At 37.7% G+C, this 19,636-nt stretch overlaps 1 protein-coding gene across 1 annotated transcript; it reads right to left on the bottom strand.

Annotated features, from left to right (window-relative positions):
- Nucleotides 1-1,259: 1,259 nt before the first annotated feature.
- On the bottom strand, nucleotides 1,260-13,114 carry LOC106547177 (chitinase-3-like protein 1). The gene is made up of 10 exons (XM_014064246.2): nucleotides 12,892-13,114; nucleotides 12,478-12,507; nucleotides 10,071-10,272; nucleotides 9,396-9,452; nucleotides 7,863-8,013; nucleotides 6,845-6,972; nucleotides 5,823-5,958; nucleotides 5,071-5,253; nucleotides 3,655-3,771; nucleotides 1,260-1,786 (listed from the first exon to the last, which is right to left on the bottom strand). Exons 1-10 carry the CDS (start codon nucleotides 12,914-12,916, stop codon nucleotides 1,652-1,654), a joined length of 1,164 nt encoding a protein of 387 aa, XP_013919721.1. The 5' UTR covers nucleotides 12,917-13,114; the 3' UTR covers nucleotides 1,260-1,651.
- Nucleotides 13,115-19,636: the final 6,522 nt, after the last annotated feature.

The raw sequence follows: 19,636 nt of genomic DNA on the forward strand, positions 1-19,636 counted from the left end.
AGCACGCGTTCTTATACATTCTCAAAAGCATCGCAACACGGAAATACTTAACTCATTTCTTATTGGTTATTTTGGGGGAAAAGCCTTATAAGCAGATGAGGGTCTTACTTCTCCTTTTGTTACAGGTATGGACCATGTGTCATTAACAAACTTTATCTGAAACTTGTGGTTTGGACTTTTGACATAGGGATTTGTGGCTAGAGGCTGATGACATTTCCTTTAAGCAAACTTCTAACTGTCCCTTTTATGCCACGTCTTCATTCTTATATTTTTAATCCATATTTTATTCTACTTTAGTCCCACCCCAAACTTCCTTCTTCAATGGAAGATAGAGTTCTTGTCCTGCTGGATGTGCTTAAAAATCTTTCCACACCTGGGAATTTTGCATGGATAATTTTATTCCACTTTCAGTTCCTCCTCAGAAAAATAGTTTGCATCTGTTGCTTTTAAAAAGCTGGTGGGAAATGGGTTAGCACATTTATTTCTGATCATCCTGATACTTGTGCTTTATACATGTATTTTCATACCAAATTAATTTTAGCAGACAGAGCTTATATAAAACTATAAATATGGATTTCATGAGAACACGTAAATCAGAATTGAATTATGTTGATTATCAGTCTTTAGGGATCATTTTGTCATCATTTGAAATAGGCTACATTTTATGTGCATTTTCTGGGACTGAGTGCATTTCCCACTGTATTAGGCAAAAAGCTTAGTGCAGTTATCCACTGTGTGTTTAGTCAGGTCACCAAATTTTATGGGCAATTTATAGTTTCATTTCAAACCAACTAATTAGAAAACAATTTGTCCATGTGCTCAAATAGTAGCCAATTCTTCTCTTTCACTGGGATATTATTATCCCAGTAACATCATACATTTTTCTCTCACTGATAATCTCTAATATGCTGAAGCCAAAAATGTGCTCAAAGGAAGATATTTCCTTTCAGTGATACTAAAACACTTAAGTACAAGAGTTATTTGTAAAAAAAAATCTCCAGTTTGATAAAATAGCATTTGTTGCAGCATCCAGCTTATATCCATTCTATAAAAGTGATACATAATGCTTGTCCTTAAATCAAATCGAAGTAATTTGTTGATATTCCACAGAAGGGGCAGCTGAATTGTCGAGGTGATTATTTACAACTGTAGATAAATTATTTTGGAAAAAGGTGTGTTTTGAAGAAAACACGCTCCATCTCACCATCTTCCATTCAGTAAAAGAACAAACATAGTTTCTGATATATGGAATACCAAAATAAAGGGAGGCAAATCTTTTATTGAAAATGTTATGACTTTTTTTTGAGACAGCACATTTAATGAACCTTATGGGCATTTTAATACAGTATGAACAAGATGAACTATTTATTTATATAATGAAAGCCTAGGCATAATGTCAAAAGACCACATACTGCCTGCAGAAATAGGTCAAGATAATGGAAATACACAATACTTAATAGGACATGAATAATATTAAACATGAAATAATACAGAACTAATAACTAGTTATTTATAATGCTACATTAAGCATATATAGTATTTAGAAGTAAGCATTTGTTTTTAGTCCCTCAAAGAGAGTCAAAATTGACTTAACCTATAAGATTCTATTGCTATTTAAAATTGGGGCTTTTTGGGGGGCAAATACATGTTCTTATTTATTTATTTCATTTTTAATAGCAGTAAGTAGTGGATAATTGCCCTTCTTGCAGAAGGTACCTGAAAAATCATCTTGATCAAGTGTCCAAACCATAATGCCTCCCAAATTGTTGTTCTTTGCATACTGAACCTAAAGGGGAGAGAGAAGGGGAGAGAGGGAGGAATGAAATAAAATCCCAAACACAGTATCTACTCAGTAACAAATATGAGCTTACATGAACTTTTTATCTCACAAACCACACACTGAAGTATGTCAATCTTCACTTTATCTCATATCTTCAAAAGGGCTTATTGTTTCCAAAATTTGAATTTGTTTGTTTGTCAGCCAGTTGGGCAGCTAACACTATTAGGCTCCTACGGATATCATTTTCAGATATTTTTAGTAAGAAAAGAATGTTTTGAATATACAAATAGGATTGTGTAGCGCTTTAGCCTGGAAAGTAAAAATGTGTTTAGGATTGCTCAAGGGAATATACATAACATCAGTCTGCAATACCTTAAAACATCTAGACTTTTCTTAAGATTCCTTGACTACTGCAGCAGCAGAGCAATTCTAGAAAAGAACATGTTAAGAAATTGAAGACAAAAGCTAGGTGGATGCCCACATGCACTTGGAAGCATCTTTTCCCCTTCAAAGCTACAGCACTTCAGAGTAATATTAGAGTAATATTCAGAGTCACTAAAAACCAAAATGGCGGTGGCCCAGCGGCGGCGAGGGAACTGCTTCAGGAGCGTGGGTCGCTGCTGGTTCTGTGACCCAGGCCGGCATGCCAAAACCAGTAAGAATCCACCTCTGGATGGAGTGAAATGCATCATCAGTTTAGAGTCCTTGCATTGCCACAAGAGATCTAAGGCCAGCACCACTTGAATTCCATTGTCCTTTATCAAGTGCAGGGCTGTCAAACTCCTGCCCACAGGCCGGATGCATTACGTGCTGGCCATACCCACACCAGGGGTGGGCTGCTGCTGGTTTTACTACTAGTTTGCAACCTGCACACTACGTCCTTGTGAACAATGCGCAGTCACTAAAAACCAAAATGGTGGCGGCCCAGCAGCGGCCAGAGAACTACTTCAGGGGCATAGCAGGCCTGGGTTGCTGCTGGTTCTGCAACCCAGGCCTAAATTTCATTACCAGTTTGGCTGAACCGGGCCCAACCAGAAGCAACCTACTTCTGACCCACACCCAAAGGGGAAAAAAGTCCCGATATGTCACATGACACCTCCGTGATGTGAGTGTGACACCCCTGATATAATGTCCTTTTAGTGCTGGCCATTAGTTGACTAGATTCTGGTATATAGATTTGAATAAATCTTTTATGCTGCAACTTTATGAATAATCCTAATTCTTTGCACCTGACAAAGCCAGGTTTTCAGGCCCTTTCAGAAAGTCAAAATGTTGGGAACAGATCTCACTTCAAGGGGCACAATGTTCCAAAAGGTGGAAGCCATAGCACAAAAGACTTTCCTGGACCTTGCCAGTCACAATTACTTCGTTGATAGGTTCCATAACATGCCCCTTCTGCAAGTAGAGCAGGTCAATTTCATTGGAGTGAGATAGTTCCTCAGATAGTCTGAACCCATGTCAAGAAGGGCTTTAAAGGTGATAACCAAAACCTTGAATTGGACCCAGAAGCAAACTTGCAATCAGTGCAATTCATGCATAGTGGTTTTATATGGGCCACTCTAGGGATCCCTAGAATGGTCCATTCTTTTGCATGCTATGCGAGTTGTAGCTTCCAAATATTCTTTGAGGGTAGCTCCATGTTGATAGAGCACATTGCATTAGATGACTACGGCATGAGTGAATGAGTACAGGGTGTAGTCCAGGAAAGGGTGCTTAAAATTGCCCTATTGCATAGCAGTGAGATTTTTCTACAACATTTTTTGCTTTCTTTTTGAGCAAATGAAATAATTCTTTTCAATCTTGTTGCATACCATTTGTATCACCACCATTGTATTTAATTAATAAGTAATAAGCAATCATTCTATAATACTTGCCTTAATTTGAACGCTTGTTTCATCTTCATAGCCCACCCATTGGTTCCCTTTGTAGGAATAAGGGACACTTTGCTCTTCAATCTTTTCTATTGTGGCACCATGATTAAAACTACAAATCTGTCAAATAAATTAGAAAGGATAAATATTATGGTATCAGTAGATTATCTGGCTGTCTTTTGAACTTGGGTATGACTGTTATCAGGTTAGCTACATTTGGAGCATTCCCCCCCCCCCATCTGTCTTTGTTATTTTAGCAAATGCTTTGGCTTGCTAATGGAGATAAAACGGGTTGATCATCTCTAGATCTGAAAAATTGGTATATTATATGTTTAGAATGGGAGATAGGCTCCCTTGTATTCAGTTTGCACTATAATGGGTGAGTATTATCATTGATGCTGTTGTCATATGTTCAAGTGATCTCAAATAATTAAACATTGTTTACCAGTTTCAGATGATATGTCATCATCACCTGTAGCTTTTTTTTTGTTAAGAAAGAATGGTCAGCATGTCCATTCACAGATTATTCCAACTGTATTGCTGTAATTTTTTTTAAAACGTCTGAAGTAGTATTTGAAAGTGGTATGGAAGTTTCAATAAGTACAAATGTTTATACTAATTCTGATTGATCTATGTAGTTCAAGGTTCAAGGTTTATTACACTTGTATGCCGCCCTATTTCTGGAGGGACTCAGGATGGCTAACAAACCAAAAGGGAAGGGAATAATACAGAAAAAAGCAAAAGGCAAGCAAACAAAATACGGAAACAATTTAAAAACAGTCAACAGCCACACAGTTCGAGTGGGGATGGGAACTCATCAGCCCCAGGCCTGTCGGAACAGCCAGGTCTTGACGGCTTTGCGGAAAGCCTGAAGGGTCCGGATCTCCACGGGGAGATCATTCCAGAGGGCCAGAGCAGCCACAGAGAAGGCCCTCCTCCGGGTGGTCGACAATCAGCATTGGCCGGCGGATGGAATTCGGAGGAGGCCTAATCTGTGGGATCTAATATATATGTACTGTATGTGCTGTGCGTTTGTGTGCATATATAGGATATTGACTGAAAGATAAAACTATACAGTAGCAGAGTTGGAAGGGACCTTGGAGGTCTTCTAGTCCAACCCCCTGCCTATAAAATAATGAAATCTGCTCTCTCCATTGGCAATCTTCCCTCTGTTTTCAAGTCACTTGGTTTCCCTCCCAGGTTACAGATGACAAAGCCTAACATATTTTACACAACTTGAAGCAATTCTTAAATGGCTTTAAAATAAGGACAGTTATAAAAATTAAAATACTGCTAAGAACAACCTAAACCTGCCTCATTCATAGATTGGGAAGGAGATCAAGGGGATACAGCAGAAAAATATGTTGCCATGATACCATGCTTAGGTACAAGTAGGGAAACCACTAAAATGATTTTTACCTCATAATATGCCAGGGTTCCTGCTGTTTTTGTGAATGTGCCAGCTAGCCCAGGGCCAGAGGCGGGAGCTGCAACCCCAGTCTGTGCAGAAGAAAGAGTGAAAGTGTTTCCATAGGTCGGAATTCCCATGATGATTTTCGAATTAGGGGCACCTTTGGTTTTCAAATATCTCACAGCATAGTCCTGAAAATGAACATATAGAGTCAGCCATACATAGTAGACTACATCCATAAATCAACTTCAGAGGAAAACTAGGACTATACAGGTAATCCTCATTCAGTGATCTTAATTGGACCTGACAACTCAGTTGTTAAACAAAGTGGTCACTAAGTGCAAGCAATATTTGCAAGCAATATTTGCAAGCAATATATATTCAAAATACTTTTTTCATGGTCACATTGGATAGGGAACCTGGAATGGAACAAGAACCCATTTTTATCAGTCCTTACTATACACCATCAGGATAACAAAGGAAAGATGAATGATTCCCCAGCCAAGCAAAAGCTTCTAGATAATGTAGGAAACATGCTTGGAACTCCTGCCCATAATTATTGTCAATCTGTTACTGGGATTGCGGTTGCAAGTGTGGGGCTGAATCTGTTGCGTTGGCATCATTCATTAGCACTGGATTTCAAGATAACTAGATCAGTACAATGCTTATACGTGCTACTATATCATTAGAGTCAATTAGGGTCAAAGTCAAATATAGTATTTCAAACCTACTTGAAAAAATTCACAACTAGATAACTTACAACATTATAAGAGGCTGCAGCTCCTTTGTCAGCTCTGCTCTTCCGAAGTGGGCTTCCATGGCCAGTATAGGGGTGACTATGATCTGGCCAATAACCATGAAAATCAAAAGTCATGACATTAAGGAAATCTGCAAATCTACAGGAAAAATAAATAATAATTCAATAAAATTTAGGCAATGACTATGTTTTTACTAAGTATCTGTAAAGGTTCTGAAAAAAGCCATTACCTCACACTGAATTTCAATAGGAATTCTGAATTTAACGTACTTAACTTTTATGAATACAATTAGAGATGAGATCCATACATTTGTGGACTATGAATTTTAATTAAAACCTTAACACCATTCTGCTTAAAGAACTTTAAAGGAGAAGATTATGCAAGTAATAAAAATAAACAGTTTATTCTCCTTGCACATGTCTTGAAATGATTTTGATCCACTTATAGGTAGTCCTTGTAAATCAGTTCATTTAGTGACCATTCAAAATTACAACAGCACTGAAAAAAGTGACTTATGACCATTTTTCACACAACCATTGCAGGATCCCCATAGTTATGTCATCAAAGTTCAGATGCTTGGCAACCCACTCATATTTATGACAGATGCAGTGCCCTGTGGTCATGTAATTACCTTTTGCAACCTTCTTACAAGCAAAGTTAATGAGCAAGTCAGATTCATTTAATCACTGTGTTATTAATTTAATAACTGCAGTGATTCACTCAACAACTGTCAAAAAAGATTGTAAAATGGGGCAAAATTCACTTAACAAATATTTCATTAGCAACAGAAATTTTGGGCTCAATTGTAATCGTAAGTTGAGGACTATTTGCATTGATTTTGTTGTTGCTGTTGTTTTTATTTAAAAATGCCCTGTTTCAGTGATAAAACAATTTCATTCAAAGTTTTTAATATAGGCAAGTATAAAAAATGATAAATTGGAAATGTTCAGTTGGGATAGCTCATTAATGTATGTTCATATCTCTATGTATTTTATGAGTCATGATAGATAATAAGAGTACTTGCTTAGCAATATTCGGGATATCGAAGCCACTATCAATAGCTTCTTTTCCAGCTGCTACTGCCACACTCAATATGAGTTTTTGCCTGTTTGCATTCTTCCGGCCCTCATAGCGGAATGCTGCATTCAGGTCCTAAATGACATTAATTGAAGCATTATTGTGATTTAATAAGTGGTAAAAAGATTTAACTTGCAAGTTCTTGAGTCATATACAGTAGAAAAGCAGCAAGAATCTGTAGTATTGCAAATATTTTCACCCTTTTTTGTTTACTAAAACAGGCTGTGTTGTCCAATGTTAGGAACGTCTCTGCATAACCTGCTTATTCTGTTTTTTAACCTTGTAAATGCAGGGTAAATGCAAAGGAATTAGGTTTGAGAATGTCAACAGGATTTCACAATTGTTTTGATATTCACAGCACTATGCTCCATCCATGTGAGATTAGTTTGACAACTAATTTGGCCAAAGGCTGTCCTCACAGCTGTCTGCAGACGCTTTTCCCAGAGCATCAAAGCATGAATTAATCCTGGAGCTGCTGAACTCCACAGGAGAAGAAGAAGAGGCTTAAAAATTGTTTGCTCCCTCTCCCCTTTTCCTTCATAATTTTTCTAGAAGTCTACATAACACAAATTATTTGGAAGCCAGAGAATAAACACTTGTGCTCTAAAGTATTATAGGTGAGGATATGGGGAAGTATAACTGAAGTAAAATTTGAGGGAGTGGCTTTCTTAGACATAACATCATGTAAATACTGTTTACTAGAAAAGGAGTAGCTAATGTGAATGATTCAGGAAATGGTGAGCTTCTGAAGAAAACCTTTATCATTTGACTGAGGAAAAAAGATACCAGAAAGTTGAGAGACAAACAATGGAGGAAAGTGCCCTCATAAAGATAATCGGTGTATTTGAATAACTGAGGCAGTGTTCTGGTGGAATGAAATGATTGTACAAATCTTTAATATGCATAGAAAAAGGAAAGTCATATCCTTATACTATTTACAAAGAGATGATTTAATATACATGTACCTGAACCAGCTTAACTAAACCCCTTTTATCATCCTGGCTTGGCCTGGACCAAGCGACATCAAGACCATCAAAATTATTGGTCCGAAGAAAGCGAATCACGGATGCTACAAATTCCGAGCGTGTGGCAGGAGAGGTATTTATATTCTGGAAGCTGTTATAAATGGGAGAGCGAGAGAGACAATCAGATTTTAAAAAGAACACTTTTAAAGGAATATAATTGAATCATTTTAATCAGCTGTGCAGTATGCACATCTAATATTGCAAGCTGCCCAGAGTCATTTGCTGAAATGGGCAGCTATAGAAATCAAATAAATAAGTAAATAAATAAATAATGGCAAGTTCAGCAATAACAGAAACAAATACATACAAAACAAATTGTATTCACAAGCTGGCTTTTTACTGGCTAATAAAATCACTATCCTTTCAAAAGTAAAATTTAAGTTGTCAGCTCCCTTCTATTATTACATTCCCAAACCATTCAAAGTTTCCATAGTACCATTGGTATTAGTGGAAAGAGAATTTAAAAGCTGCACTTCATCAGCATCATCATTAAAAAGTGTCAAAGGACTTGAATTCTAAAGATTCAGAATTCAATTTAATAAACTAGCACTTTATAATCTTTCCTCTCCCTTTTCACTTTCTGTCTAGCTTTATAAAGCTGTAGAATAGTGGTGACCTGCTACACAGCACAAAATGGCTTCAGTTCAGAATTACCCTTTGCCAATCTCTCTCAAAGATGCTTTTTCAAAGGGCAATTGGACTTTCTTCAGGGTTTGTTTTTTTTTGGAAGACATTTCACTTCTCATTTAAGAAGCTTCATCAGTTCTGAGAGGATAGGGAAGGGGAGACATCTTATTCTTTAAGGAAAAACTAAGAAAGTCCAGATGCCTTTTGAAAAGTGCTTTTGAGACAATCCTGACCTGGATGACTGAGAATCTTCATAGACACCCTTTGCAAATGATTCAGTATAAGTAAAACTCAATTTATGTCAGACAGGCACTGTGTGTGTGTGTGTGCGCGTGCGTGCGTGTACATGTGTGCGTATGTATATTCACAGTTGCAGTTCCAGCACATTTTGACACCACTTTGGGGAAGTATTCTCTATATGTGAACAAGTGGAGACTAGGAGAGACGAGGAAGACAGACGTGGGTTATGATTTTTCAAATTCAGCATTTAGCAGGAAAAGAATAGTTAATTTTTAGGGATCAGCTCATTATGAGAAGCTAAATAACGAGCAAGGTATACCCTGAAATACAAATATAGTTTGCCATTGCATATGCACATTTTTTCCAATGGCAATTTTATTTATTTATTTAATTCATTAAATGTCTAGGCCACCTGTCTCCCCTACAAGATGATTCTGTCATAAGACCCCTGATCAGAGTTGGAATCGGTACCTCTTTCCCTTTGTGCTGCAGTTATCATTACAATCTTATCTGAAACAACTCAGTTAACAATTCAGTTACATCTGGTTTGGAGATCAAACAAACAAACGAACAAACGAACAAACAAACAAACAGTTCTATACTTACGGTCTAGAGCCTAAATTAGCTCCACCAACAGACAGAAGAATTTTCAGTCTGGGATTCCTGAAAAAGTAAATGTAAATACTCAGTTATACTCAATATAATTGCCCATAGTTTCATTTCTGATCCTCTTCCTCTTTCTAACTATTAAGTTCAAAGTAAAAAAAAAAAAAATATTGGTATGCCTATAGTGCCAATGATCTTTTGGACAGCTGTTTGCTAGATAGCCTTGTCATTGCTTCTGCACTGATTCTTCCATCATCTTTTCTTACAGATGCTCCTACATTCAACAAAGACCCCTTTAGCAGAAAAGAAAGCAGTAATTGTAATCTATTGCTTTACTTGGCGCCGCATATTTGTGTTAGAAAAAAGAAAAAGAAACAGACAATTATTTCATTAGCTACTATAATTTTTTTTTTTTAGCTTCTACTGGTATAAGATAAAATTTTTGCCTCAAGCTCTTCTCACTGGCAAAAGTTTATTCATTGAAAACTTCCTTCCTTTCTACTAATCAATGTTACTGATTCTATTATCCTGTGAAAATGTAAGATGACTTTTGATGCAGAAGTTGTCAAGTGATTTGAAAAGTAAGAGGAGATGTGTAAAATGGAGCATTGCATTAGAAATATTGAACATTTATTGCAATATTACAAAAATATTTGTAGTTCGTGCTGCACCTACCTAGTTTTAAGTCCCCTGAGGTTATTATAGGTATTATCATCATTCCATTCGTATTTGGTGATTTGATTGCCCGATATATTAGCAAAAGCATAAATGAGGTGGGTGCAAACATTTGGATCAATGTCATCAGTGACAAAGCGTGCTGGGGCTTCCCTGTACTGAGACCAGCTGGTGAAGTAACAGACCAAGTTAAAGGCAGAAACTGTTATAAAGAGAAAGAAAACAAAATAAGTTGTGTTAAACAAAAGGCATGAGTTATTCAGTCTAAAGAATGCAGACATTGTCAGGTCTACTTATACTATCCTGCTTCTTCCAAGTTTGCACTCTTGCCCTTAGTTGTATATGCCAAAGCTATCATTTGGATGCACTCACTTAAGATAATTCCAAGCACATCACAAATGTATGGTGAAATATTTTTTTCTGTTAATCTTGTGCTTGTTATGAATTGTAAACAGGAATGAACAGTCATACAAGTAAGGTAAAGGTTATTTTCCAGTTGTTTCCAACTCTAGGGGGCAGTGCTCATCTCCATTTCTTAGCCAAGGGAACCAGCCAAATGATGCTTCCGTGGTCATGTGGCTAATATAAACCCAGGTGCACGGAATTTCCACTAAAGTGGTAACTATTTATCTACTCGCATTTGCATGATTTCGAATTGTTAGGTGGGCAGGTCATACAAGTTGTACTCACTTAACAATAGTAATTGGGTTTGGAATTTCCATTGCTAAGCAAGGCAGTCTAAAGCACAACATCACACAACTGTACCATTTTGCAACAGAAATGTCATCATTTCTGGTTGCCATTTTAAAGCAAGAATGTCATGTGATTACCATTCACCCCTCTGAAGACAAGGTTCTTTCATCTTTAGTTCTGGATAGGTTGGCACTACCCCAGACAGACCCAATGCACAATCTAGGGGGCTCCTAGACTCTCAGTACTGTTCCAAGAGCAGATGGCAGCCAAAGCTAAGAGAGCCTTTGCACACTTTTGGCTGGTGCATCAGTTGCATTCCTAGAGCAGGAAGTCCTGCTCACTGTCACGCATTTAACCTCTCATTTAATTATTGCAGTGTGCTTTCCATGATCATTCAGAAATTTCCATTGGTGCCCAATGTGGCTGCGTGGGTAGTACATTTGTGCCATATGTACAGCATATTTAACACCACTACTACATGACTGCTTTGGGTAGCAGTATATTTCTGGGTGCAGTTCAAGGTGCTGCTTTTAAAACTCTACATGGCTTGGGTCTGGGTTACTTGAAGGACAGTCTTTTTACAAGACTCTTTACCTGCCCAGTTTGATCTAGCAGAGAGGGCATGTTGCAGATCCTGGCTGATGGGGATTAGAAGATAGCCTTTTTGGATATAGCCCTTGCTTTGTGGAATATTCTCTTTTCTGAGATTAGAATGCCACTAACCATGCTGGCCTTTTGTAAGGCTTTAAAAACATGGCTGTGGATCCAAGCTTGAGGTTCTGATTGTGGTAAGGATCACGTTTCTTGGCTTTATTATTAATTAATTAATTAATTAATTAACTTGGTGGTTATACCTATGTATTTTAATTGTTTTAGAATTCTAAGCCCAAAGCCATTAGTTGAAATGGGCAATGACAGAAACTGAATAAACAAATCAATCAAACCAACAAATAAGCAAATAAATAAATAAATATGCAATCTCCTGCCAGTTTCCTTATCGTTTTTACTTGTCGGAAGTGGCAGAGGATGCAAATGGAAATTATACAATGCTGCAATGTCATAATTGTCAGCTGAACATAAGTGTGATGACTAGTCGTAAGTACCACTCATTCAGTATTTGTAAAGCAACCACTTTAGTGTTAAAAAAACCCCTATAAGGACCACCTATATTCCTGGATAGTGATTTAACAGCTCTATGCCAGGCATTACGATATGTCTCAATGAGACACAATGTGCAGCAAAAGTAATGCTATTCAATTTTGGAGTGGAGACGGCAGAAATGACATAATTTGATTTTCACATTGTTCCAGTTGCCTCCTTTGGCAGACCCAGAAGAGGCAACATTGGCTCTTCAGCAGTCATCTGCTAAGCTTATGCTTGCTGTCATCTGCAAGTGAATGGATATGACATGAAATAAAGTGTTGCTTCATCTTTCTCTTTAGAATCAGTATCTTATTTCACCAGCTTTTCAACATGAAACATTGTTCAGGCAAAAGCCCTCTTAAAGTGGTTCTCAAATTATTTGTTTGACTGTGCTGTTTAGCAGCCAAAGTTCCATTAAGATATCCCAGTTTTTCTTTTTCTTTCTTCATTACGTTGAATGGGAAAAGTAATAGCTTCTCATTCAAATAAAGCTTGACAAAAAACATTTTAAATTTAGAACGACTTGTAATGCCTCCCCCTTCCCCCATCCACGCAAGAAATAGTGACATACCATTTTGAAGAAATATCAGCGTAGCAATGCCTAATACAAAACAAACAAAACCAAGAGAAGAAAATTACTTTCTAGCAAAGCTAAAACAATGATCATAATACTTAGTTCACACCCTTCTGTGGTCAAAGGGAGGTTCTTCAATTAATACAAGTATTTGAAATTAACTAGATAGTAAGATGTATCAGGCTTCCTAAGCTGGACAGCTTCATGGGATTTTCCCACCCAGACAACAAATTTTCTTTCAGCAACTTTAAAGTATATCATCATCAATGTTCAAAAGATTATTTCATTTAATCCATCTTGTTCACATCACGAGTACAAAACTGTAGTGTCATCTGAACTGCTAGTACAAATCACGGAAATTCTGCATATGAGATCATAATTTAACATTAAAGGACAAGACCTGAGACTTACCAATCCATATTGACAGTTGAGCCATCCTGGTTCCTAGTGTGCCACTGTACCACAGTAGAAATGTTGCTCCTTCACCAGTTGATACCTATATTGTGGAGCTCCTCTTCTTTATATAGTCTCTTAACAGGCTTGTAGTGTCCTTTAGGAGGAATTGTTTCTCTGTTCCTGGAATGATTGTTGTGCAACTGCTGTTATGATGCAAGCACTGCGATGGAATCAGGATTCCTTTATTTTTCTTTATGTCTGTCTAAATGGAAAAACACAGCAGAACAAGTTTTAAGGCTTCGCATCTCTCCCAGCTCTAAATGGAGGAAAATCTCATCCGTGATCCCTTTTTATTTAATGATTTTTAAAACAATATTTTTCATCCCGTAAGTAAAACTCATAAAAATAGCACATACAATTTAGCTCAAGTGAAAAGGCTTGGCTGAAAAGCCTGACTCCATCCTGTGGAGTGCATTTCCGTCCTGTGGAGAGCATTCCACAGAATGCAGATAAGCTCTTTTTCTGTGTGAACAACAAGTCACTCTTAAAAAGTGAAGGCACATTTATGGTAATAAGACTTCTCCTGATGACTTTCACTTTCAGACAAGTTCAGATGAACAGTCTCTCACATCGGGTAGTCCTTGACTTGCAACCATTCATTTAGTGACTGTTTGAAGTTACCATGGCACTGAAAATGTGACATGACCATTTTTCATGCTTATGATGTTTGCACAGCCCTTAAGATCACATGACCAAAATCCAGACACTTGGCAACTAGCATGCATTTATTATAATGGTTGCAGTCTCCTGACTTGTGTGGTTATCTTTTTATCTTTTGTGACCTTCTCGCAAGCAACGCCATTGAGGAAGCTATTCACTTAGCAACCATGTACTAACAACTGCAGTGATTCACTTAACAACTGTGGCAAGAAAGGTTGTAATATGGGGCAAAACTCACTTAACAACTGCCTTGCTTAGCAAAAGAAATTTGGGGTTCAATTGTGGTGATAAGTCAAGGATCACTTATCAGGTTTAAATATTAAAAACCAACTCCTTAAATTATGCTCAGACAACACTGTAAGGGATAACCAGTTTATTCTTTAAGACTCATAATTAGTCAGTCTTGGAGTGGGGAAATATTAACCAAGTTCCATATATCCAGTGCTATTCCCAAAATGTGTAGAGCTGCATGAATGAAAACATGACTGAAATCCCTGACTCTCTGGAATCAGAACTGTGTGATTATGTGGAAGCTTTTATACATATACGGTAATTGTAGATAGAAAGGCAAGTCTGCCGGGAAGAATTGGTGAATGCTCAGCAACAAGTCCTGGCAAAGGACTAGAACTATGGACAGCTAGAAGCCAAGGCTTTTGTAACAGCCTTACGCAAAAAATCAGGAGAGGAAAAAGCTTTGCTTTGTGCTCTGATGTTTCTTTATGGCTTTGAAAAACATTAGGTTTCAACTTTAACTCTGAGTTTTAATAAGTCTTAACATCTGATCACGTCTTTGAAGCTCATATTCACCCTCTCTAAGTTGATCAGTTTGGTGTCAAAACCTTGCTCGCTTTACATCACACCCCATCAGACTGCAGCTCTCAGTACTTTCTGCCACAAATGAGTACGTGTGCTACAAAGATAAGAATGGGTGCCTGCTTCTGACATAGAGGAAAGTATAGTCTTCCCATCATCTTGCAAATTGGCCATGCTTAAGGTGACCAGACGTCCCGCTTTTGGTCGGACAGTGACGATTTTGCACAATTTGTCCTGCATCCCGCAGCATTCTTAAAAACTCCCAATTTTTAATTTTTTTTAATCTTTACCAATGTAAAGAGGCTGCAAGGCTGTGGCAGATACGGGCCGCCAGCGGGTCTTACTGATTTTCTAGGATACATACAAGTTGCCCACTACGTCCTCCATATTCGGGGAGAGACACTCGCTCCCGCACAGCACGATCACGGCGCAGGTTTTCAAAGCCACACTCTTGATTGGCTCGCAAACGTCATGAGGGACGGCTTCCAAAGGAGGACAAAAAGTGCTGTATCTGCGCCTAAAGAATAGCCGCTTCTGTAGGAACGAGGATGTCACTCATCCCGGGAACTTGCATGGCCTGTCTCCTAGGACCTATTAGGTGCGGTACGGACAGTATTTTGCACCGGCCGTGCTCGGTCCCCAAGACGTCCCGTGCCACGTTCTGCTGGAGCCAGATGGCAGCAGCAATAGGAGCAGGACAAAGCCTGAGCTTGTCGAGCCACCGCGGCGAAGAGTCCCCGGAGGAGTCGAGAGCCTTGCGAGAGGGTGATTGTGAGCAATTTCCACCTGAGGGAAGGCGAGAAGGCGTGGGGAGGGAGCTTGGGCGGCTGCCACAAGTTTGTTTTGTGGAGGAACTATCCCCCACCTCCTCTTTTTCCCTCTCTTTCTCTTTTTGGGGGGAAGAAGGAGAAAGGACAAAAAGGAGAAAGAGGGAGAAAGAGGAGGTGGGGGATAGTGGGGTATTAAAAATTGCCCAAAAGCAACTGACAATTTCCATACTACTGCAAAGAAAATTACGACACATCAATAAAATTATAGGAGCTGAGTTTAACTCAAGAGAAACTTTTCTAAAGGTAGACAGTTATATAACAATTCCACAATTCTGAAAGAACAAGCTTGTTCTATATGAAATTTAATGCTACAGCAGAATGAAGTAACACTGAAGATAAGTGCAGGTAGTCCTCAATGCACGACCACAATTGAGCCCAAAATTTATGTTGTTAAGTGAGAAATTTATTGAGTTTTGTCCCATTTTACAATTTTTCTTGCCACATTTGTTAAGTGAATCAGTTAAATTAGTAACATGGTTGTTGAGTGAATCTGCTTTCCCCATTCTTTGCTTGTCAGAGGGCCACGAATGGGAATCACATGACTCCAGAAAACTGCAACTGTCATAAATCTGTGTCAGTTGCCAAGCATCCGAATGTAAATCTCGTGACCATGGGGGATGCTGCAATGGTCATAAGTGTGAAAAACAGTAGAAGTCCTTTTTCTGTGCCGTTGTAACTTTGAACTGTCACTAAATGAACTGTTGTATATTGAGGACTACCTATATTACATTTAATTTTTTTTTAAATAGCCAATAACAATAATTTATATCCTTGAATAAGATTGCATTTAATTCATATAATTATATTTTATGACTATTTACATAGAGATAAATCTTACTAATTATTATGCTTATAAACCAAGGCAGAGGAACTTGTACTATACTCCCTTTCACAGTAGCATTCCCTTGGAAGTAGATTAACTTGAGATCTAATGACTGGCATCTGGAGTGAGTTGGTAGTTAAATGACTACATTTTATTTCTTCATAGCTTCACTATCATGGCAAACAGGTCCATTGGTAAACTGTAAATATTTTGCTAATTGGTGCCATTTTTAAGAAAATATACACAGGATTGAAATACTAGAGAAAATTTTTATTAGAACTCCAATAAGAACAATAATACTGTGTTTATAATAATATGTTTTTATTTTTGTTTATTTAAAGTGAGAAGTGAGGAGAAATTAATCTCATCAGACAATACATATTTAATTTCCATGGTATGGTAAACATTAATACTAGATTTGTTACTTGTATCTCATTAGAATATAAAATATATATTTGGGTGGAGGGACTTGTATAGAAATTTTAAATATTTACAAATGAAAGACACAAGACTATTTTGAAGTATTTAAAAGCAAGTCATCCCCCAAAATTAATGACATAGCCCTCCTAACAGGACCCTTTTAAAAAACAAATATATAAGTATTATTGTTGTACACAGAAAAATGTACAAAATGTTTGAAAATCATAAAATGACATCATAAAGCAGTTTGTCATTGTCAGTAAGAGTACTTTATCACTGCGCACACAACTGTACTGCTGATATTGAAGAATACTGTGTCTCACATATTCCTGTGAAATACCAAGATTGACAGCATCTCCCGTTGAGTGATTTAATTGCCCTGAATCAATTCATCAGCTTGATGATGTTATTGCAACATTCACTTCATTTTTGATCATACAAATCAGCTCTTTCTGGTTCACCATATTTATATTTTTGGCCCAGCAATAATTATACTTACGGCAACATGATCATCACCATAAAGAAGCTGCTTTCAGCAGTGAATTTCAGTTGAAGTGACTTCAGCACTCAAAAATTCAGTCGTGGCACATTGCTTAAAGCATGCTTGAGAACCTGTCACAGCCTTCCATTTCACAAACAATAGCAACCCAATATTTTTTCAAAACTACTTCTCAACAATCAAAACAAAACAAAGTTTCAGCATTTCTAACATGTCAGTACTACCTTTTATGGCAATTGACAACCTCGGAGCCATTATTTTTCACTCAATCCTTACATTATGTAAGTGGAATACAACAGGCAGGAAGGTGGGAACAGAGCGCACTGCTATTTATACAAAGCAGGTACACTGCTTTAGTGCACATATAACACCCATATGGATGTTTATATGCCTGCAAGCAGTGTTTAATACAGCATCACTCTATTTCAAGTGTTTGAAAAGCAATTTTTTAAATTTTCAGCCCCACTCCAAGAACCTTCCCACCTCACATCCCAAGCTGCTGTTCAGTTATATATAGAATTGTCAGGAGACATCTTCATCCTCCTCCTCCTCTTCCTCTCAGTCAGCACCTCTTGTCTAAGGTGACCAGACGTCCCTCTTGGTGGGACAGTCCCGATTTTGAACAATTTGTCCATCGTCCCGCAATGTTTTTAAAAAAGTCCCAATTTTTTTAAAAAAAATTTAATCACCCCTCCCCCTTCCCAGGTCAATGGTGTCCCTCTTTACCAATGTTAAAATCTGGTCACCTTACTCTACTTAGATGTTGCAGGATCAATTGTACAGCAAACTGTATGTCAGAAAGCAGAGCCTGATGACTCCAGAGAAGATAAAAGAAGTTGGGAGGAGAATCATTCTGACCCTCCTCAAGTAATCTACTATGTTTAAGAAGAGTGGCATGGAGGATATTGTTATTGGAGAAAGATTAAACGGCTGGTCCTTTAATGTCTGTATGTGGAACAAATCTTGTCATCCTGTCTTTTGCCTGTCTTTTGCTTGTAGAGAAACTGAAAAAAAAAAAACCTCAAGTGAAGTCATGTGGAAAAGTAAGTCAGAGTCCCAAAGGGAGTGGGCGGCATACAAATTTTATTAAACTCGAAACTCGAAATGGATCAGTCACCTACAGAAGCATGAAAGTACTTGGATTCATTAGCTGCTTTTAATCAACAACTGACTACAGATGCAAGACAACTTCTGAAACCTTTAATGAGGATTTCAAAGTGAGGGAGCACTTTTCCTGGTTTAGCATAATGGTAGTTTGATATTTTTTCAGGCAAAGAATTATCTGGAGAGGATCCAGGTCTGTGAATAAGTGGACAGAGCTAAACCAGTCCAGTCCAGCCCTGTATTTGTTTTACAGCCCAACCTGTAATTATTTGTTTTAAAAAATTGTATGCTAGTTTAATTAAAAATGCTAAGCAACCTACAACTAATGCAATAAAACAACTCTCACAGATCAATAGCCAGTGATGATGAAACTAGCCAATCAGTCATCAGCATAATGCAATGAGATCATCATATGTGTGAAGACTAGCCTAGACATATTTAGTTAAAAGACATTGATGCAAAAAAGGATCAAATTACCGGTATATTTATTGTTAGCTTATAATTTTGAAATTATGGTTAATTGCTTAGTATTTTTCTAACAAAGGAAACTGCATTGAATGAGCATTTTTTATAAGAACACGTACCTATCACACAGTGGTGGGTTTCAAATTTTTTAAAAACCTTTTCTGTAGGTGTGGCCTGCTTTGTGGGAGTGGCTTGCTGGCCATGTGATGGTGTGGGAGTGGCTTGCTGGCCATGTGACCAGGTGGAAGTGGCTTGCCAGCCATGGGACTTGGTGGGCGTGGCCAACTTGTAAAATGTGGTGAAACTCACTTAACAACATTCTTGCTTAGCAACCAAAATGTTAGCTCTGAAATTCTGGCATTTGAAGCATGCAAGTCTTAAAGCTGTCAAGTTACAAGATCCTTGCACCCCAAACCCTTTAGAAAAAAAAACCTCAGAGGCGTTCAAACTTGACAGCTTTAAGACTTGTGGACTTCAACTCCCAGAATTCTTCCTCTCGCTCTTCATCTTGATGATGTGCGGACGGGCGGGGGGAGGGAGCTGGAACCAGTTCTAAATGATACTGTAGATTTGTGGAACCTCTTCTATAGAAGATGTTAGAACTGGCAGGACTACTATCACATAATTATTAAAGAAAAATATATTGTTTTTTTCTTTTCCTTTTTAAAACTTACATGATTGGAAAAATTGATCTAAAAATGAAATGTCATTAATTATCAATCAGTTTCTTTTATTATCAGTATCTATGATGAAGTCTTATACAATCAAAACAATATGTCACTAATGTTTTGAGGCAGCTTTCATTAATTTTGTGTTCCCCAGATATGTTGGATGACAACAAACTCACATCATTTGCCAGTTCTTACAGGTTTTGTATGGCTTTTTCAATTGCATTCTTATGCAGTGAAATCAAATACACAGCATATAGAATTAGATGCTTTTGCTGTGATAGAGAATATGAACAGTTTACCATTAGCAGTGAATGAAGCTGAGTATGACTTATACCTAGGCTGCTCTTGCTTTTTCTTACTAAAGCTTTAGTTGATCAAAGTCATAATGGCCAACAGTACAGACCTATGTGCTGAG

The sequence above is a fragment of the Thamnophis sirtalis genome, unplaced genomic scaffold (genome assembly GCF_051295495.1).
Source record: "Thamnophis sirtalis isolate CommonGarterSnake01/CBP01778 unplaced genomic scaffold, rThaSir2_p1.2 scaffold_7, whole genome shotgun sequence".
In the NCBI taxonomy this organism is placed as follows: Eukaryota; Metazoa; Chordata; class Lepidosauria; order Squamata; family Natricidae; genus Thamnophis; species Thamnophis sirtalis.